Below are 4,849 nucleotides of genomic sequence, written 5' to 3'. Positions count from 1 at the left end.
TATGACATTCATTTAACTCTTCCTTCCAGCTCTCTCACAGTCTGAGTAGCATAGCCAGTGTATTGTGGGCCTTAGTGAAGGGAAAAAATGTTTAGTGATCCTGTTTAGCTCTTGGCCTCGTTGGCACAGCAACTGCTGAACATATGAAAGCTACGCCTCTGCAAACTCCTTTCCTCTCTTTCCCTCATCATTTCACCTTTTGGGTCTCTTTATCTCTGATTGGATATCAATCCTGACCTCGGTTTCAGTTTCCTTTACACTGTATTTTAAGAGCTTCTGTATGCAGAAGTGCAGACAGACTAGGCTCATAAATAATTGTGTGAACACCCCCCCCCCCTGCTTAAGCTGAGCAAGCAGGGGGTTTACAACGCCACTGCTCCGAACCCACCCAACTGCATACAGTGCAGATTGTGAATAGTCAAAGGAGTGTACTGTCTTCAGGCCTGTGATGTGTACTTTTAGTTGCATGGGTCTGCAATACAGTTGCGCTTTATTTTATAATATATGGTGAATTAACACCGCCACCTCACAATGACTGTCACTTAGTATAACATCTAATCATGGAAATGAAACATCAAGAAAAGCAGTTACTATTGAAAGTCTCTTTATTGAGCTATGTCTTTGAACAGGTTCACATTGCAACAGACTGCAACAATTTCCTTCTTAAGGACACAGTGAAGACTTGCGGGACAGGTCGCAGCTGAGACAGATGGATAATCACAGGACATTCTTAAATCTGATACAGTGAATGTGCTCATCACAGGAGCAAAATCTGGGGTTTCATTCTGTAACTGAATGAGTTCCTGCTGATAATCACAGCCCTACAAATATTGTAGAACACCCGGAAGTAGTACATACTCAGTCACTGAGTTACAAATCCATGGCAGGGAGTTCGCTACATTGAAACTCTTTATAAAAGAGAACACAACATTGTGTAACTTACACAGATAGAGCAAAGATGGCTTCTAAAATGAAGCCTCAGCACTAGTGATAACTGGTACTCCTGTTCATTCACCAACAATGAATGTTACACTTTGGAGAATACAGAAAAATGTGTACATTGTCACATACGTTTCCAGAGATAATTCACATATCTCCAAAAGTACAGATACACCCCTTACCTTCACAGAAGGACTAGAAGTTTCATGATACATTCAGCTTTGTACAACCACTACATATCAGCAATGACATTTAAAGTACAATGAATGTCTCACTTTGGAGAATACAGAATGCATGTGTACATTGCCACATACATTGTTCAGAGATTATTCACATATCATCAACAAGTACAGAAACACACTTTCCCTTCACAGAAGGCGATACACTGTCAATCAAAGGAGCGTATGATATACACACACTGTCAGTCCTATAAGGATATAATATTCATACACTGTTAATCCTGAGAGATATAACATTCACTCATGGTCCATCCTAGGATGCTATATTCACTCTGTCCACCCAACATGGATGTAAAATTCACACTGTCCACTCAATATGGATGTAATATTCACACAGTCCACCCAACATGGATGTAATATTCACACAGTCCACCCAACATGGATGTAATATGCACACTGTCCACCCAACATGGATGTAATATTCACACAGTCCACCCAAGATGGATGTAATATTCACACAGTCCACCCAAGATAGATGTAATATTCACACAGGCCACCCAACATGGATGTAATGTTCACACGGTCCACCCAACATGGATGTAATATTCACACAGTCCACCCAAGATGGATGTAATATTCACACAGTCCACCCAAGATGGATGTAATATTCACACAGTCCACCCAATATGGATGTAATATTCACACTGTCTACCCAACATGGATGTAATATTCACACTGTCCACTCAATATGGATGTAATATTCACACAGCCCACCCAACATGGATGTAATATTCATACAGTCCACTCAATATGGATGTAATATTCACACAGTCCACCCAACATTGATGTAATAATCACACTGTTCACCCAATATGGATGTAATATTCACACAGTCCACCCAATATGGATGTAATTTTCACACTGTCCACCCAACATGGATGTAATATTCACACAGTCCACCCAATATGGATGTAATATTCACACTGTCCACTCAATATGGATGTAATATTCACACAGTCCACCCAACATGGATGTAATATTCACACAGGCCACCCAACATGGATGTAATATTCAAACGGTCCACCCAACATGGATGTAATATTCACACAGTCCACCCAATATGGATGTAATATTCACACAGTCCACCCAAGATGGATGTAATATTCACACTGTTCACCCAATATGGATGTAATATTCGAGCAGTCCACCCAATATGGATGTAATATTCACAGAGTCCACCCAACATGAATGTAATATTCACACAGTCCATCCACTATGGATGTAATATTCACACTGTCCACCCAATATGGATGTAATATTCACACTGTCCACCCAACATGGATGTTATATTCACACTGTCCATCCTATGTGGATAAAATATACACACATTGCCATCATCTGTGGATATGGTACTCACCATTCGAGTATATAATATTCACACACGGGTCATCCTAACAGAATATAAAAAGCATACACTGTCCTTAACAGAAGGATATAATAGTCAGACACTGCCCATCCTCTGGGGATAGAATATTCACTCGTTGGCCATCCTATGACGTATGACATAAAATGAAATCATTTCATCCTATCAGGATGTATATTCACACATTAGCCGTCCTACGAGTTTATATTATTCACACACTATCCATCTCACGAGGATATTATTTTCACACTCTGTTCATCCTACAAGGATATAATATTCATACACTGTCGATCCTGAGAGGGTATTATATTCACTCACGGTCTATCCTACGAGTTTATAATATTCACACTCTCCGTCCTACAAGGACATAATATTCATACACTGATGATCGTAAGAAGAAATGATATTCACACTGTCCATCCTGTGAGGATATAATATTCATTCGCTGTACCTCCTATGATGATTTGCACATTTTCCATCCGAAAGGGATATAATATTCAAATACTGTCCAGTCTGCGAGGTTATAATATTCCACACTGTCCAACCTTTGTGGATGTAATATTCACTCACTGTCCATCCTACGAGGATATACAGTCGCTCCTCACTCCATTCCTTGGAGTGCAGTAAACTCCCCTGCCCAGCAGGGCGCGCTCCAGACTCCAGAATGAATATTCCCCCTCAGAGCGGACCGAGGCCTCGAAAGAAGTCCGAAGAAAAGTCCAGGCCGCGGCCCCCGCATTACCAGGGTCTCCACGGGGCTCTGGGGCTGTCCTGGGCGGGCTCTTTAGTGCTGCTGGGACAGGACGGAGGCCGAGAAGGACACACCGCCTCTGCTGCAGCCGCAGGTCTATGGAGGGCCCGCAGCAGCTTCATCCGGGTCTCTGCGGGGGCTCCGTGGAGGGAGAGGAAGAGCAGAGAGTCCTGGAGGCACCGGGAGTGACCTTCACTGGAGGCCGCGGCTGCAGGGAGAGACGAGGGGTTAATGTTTGTTCAGTCTCACAGCAGGAAGTGACAACACAGAACAATCATAGCAGTCAGTGCGCACTGCGTGACTTTAAGACAAACGTGCCACAGTATATCCTAAACCAGGCCTCCTTGGGTGAAAGCTAAGTTTACACCACATCGTTTTTTAACTAAGCCCCACAAAACCATCTTACACAAACCAGTACCCGCAAACATTAATTCATAGTTTGAATTTTTTGCTAGTTTAGTAACTAAAATAAACTTCACCCACTCTTGCTCCCTCCCCATCACCTTCCCCGCCTGCGCCTGAGCTTATCCAAACTTCACCACATAAAAAGCAAACTGATGTCACGCGCTCTCACCTGGTGCCGGTGTCAGCACGCGCTGGGCCAGGTACGTCACGGCCATTTCCAGGATATCCGCTTTCTCTGCTTTGGGCGGAAGTTCATGTTCCTCAAACTCTCTCTGCAGTAACATCCTCAGCTGCTCAATGCTGCTGTTGATGCGATCTCTCCTCAGCTTCTCCACCGCTGGCTTCCGAAGCTGCAGAAATAAATATGGATTTGTTGTTTTATTGAAACAAATGTAGAAAGTTGTCTAACATCATTTAAATGCTATTATGGAGCCTGCATTTATATATACAGCACTTTAGTTTGTTAGTAATTGAGATCTAATAACGTAAAAGGATAAAACCACTGGCTTCCTTAGCTGCAGAGACAAAATGTGTATTTGTTTTTCTCCGACATTAAAAGGCAGCAACCGAGTCTGTAGTTCTAACAGTGAGATGTAACACTAACTTAGAAGCCAGACTAACAGTAAATACGAATAAACAGCCACTGTTTGGTCTACTATAAAACGTTCATTTACAACTCGATCTATTTTTATCAACGAAAAACAGAATTATGTATCTTGAACATAAATGTTTTCAGTCTTACCTTTCTAATGTCTCTCTCCTCGCGCTCCTCTTCATATTTCCTCTCGGTGCAGAAAGGCGCCATCTTGCCCGGTGTGGGGTGAAGAGCGGGGTCTCTGCAGTGAACCCACAGTGATCGGTATCTGAAGAACTCGCTCCCTCCTGCCCTATTTATCCCCCTCCGCCTGCAGGGTAATGTGTGGGTCTGGGGCTGGAGAGAGGTTCCCACACTCAGCAGCCAATCAGAGAGCAGCAGGGACAATGGAAGTGTGGCACATTACAGGGCGGGAGGAGGGGGACATCTGGGGCCCGGACACAAAAGATCAGAGTGTGGGAAAGAGCCGCCCACTAAAGTGATATGAGTCTCTCTTATGCCAGTGGCCCGGGCATCTGTTACCAGCCAGTGTCATGAGCATTAAATGGGAGAGGTGG

The 4,849-nt window shown here is 43.4% G+C and overlaps 1 protein-coding gene across 1 annotated transcript; it reads right to left on the bottom strand.

Annotated features, from left to right (window-relative positions):
* Window positions 1-3,279: 3,279 nt before the first annotated feature.
* On the bottom strand, window positions 3,280-4,502 carry LOC144753295 (transcription factor HES-5-like). The gene is made up of 3 exons (XM_078641032.1): window positions 4,440-4,502; window positions 3,867-4,047; window positions 3,280-3,500 (listed from the first exon to the last, which is right to left on the bottom strand). The coding sequence occupies exons 1-3, from the start codon at window positions 4,500-4,502 to the stop codon at window positions 3,280-3,282; spliced, it is 465 nt and encodes a 154-aa protein (XP_078497158.1).
* Between the last annotated feature and the right edge of the window lie 347 nt (window positions 4,503-4,849).

Source organism: Lissotriton helveticus, chromosome 5_1 (assembly GCF_964261635.1).
Source record: "Lissotriton helveticus chromosome 5_1, aLisHel1.1, whole genome shotgun sequence".
Lineage (NCBI taxonomy): Eukaryota > Metazoa > Chordata > Amphibia > Caudata > Salamandridae > Lissotriton > Lissotriton helveticus.
The sequence above is the reverse complement of the archived record's forward strand: the minus strand, read 5'-3'. Positions and strand labels throughout refer to the sequence as shown.

Bases quoted from the DNA above. Each gene is read 5' to 3' on its own strand.
- LOC144753295 (XM_078641032.1), bottom strand. From the start codon at position 4,502: ATGGCGCCTTTCTGCACCGAGAGGAAATATGAAGAGGAGCGCGAGGAG. The intron at 4,048-4,439 runs GTAAGACTGAAA...TTATTTCTGCAG, and splicing joins AGGAGAGAGACATTAGAAAG to CTTCGGAAGCCAGCGGTGGA. The intron at 3,501-3,866 runs GTGAGAGCGCGT...CTCTCCCTGCAG, and splicing joins CGTGCTGACACCGGCACCAG to CCGCGGCCTCCAGTGAAGGT.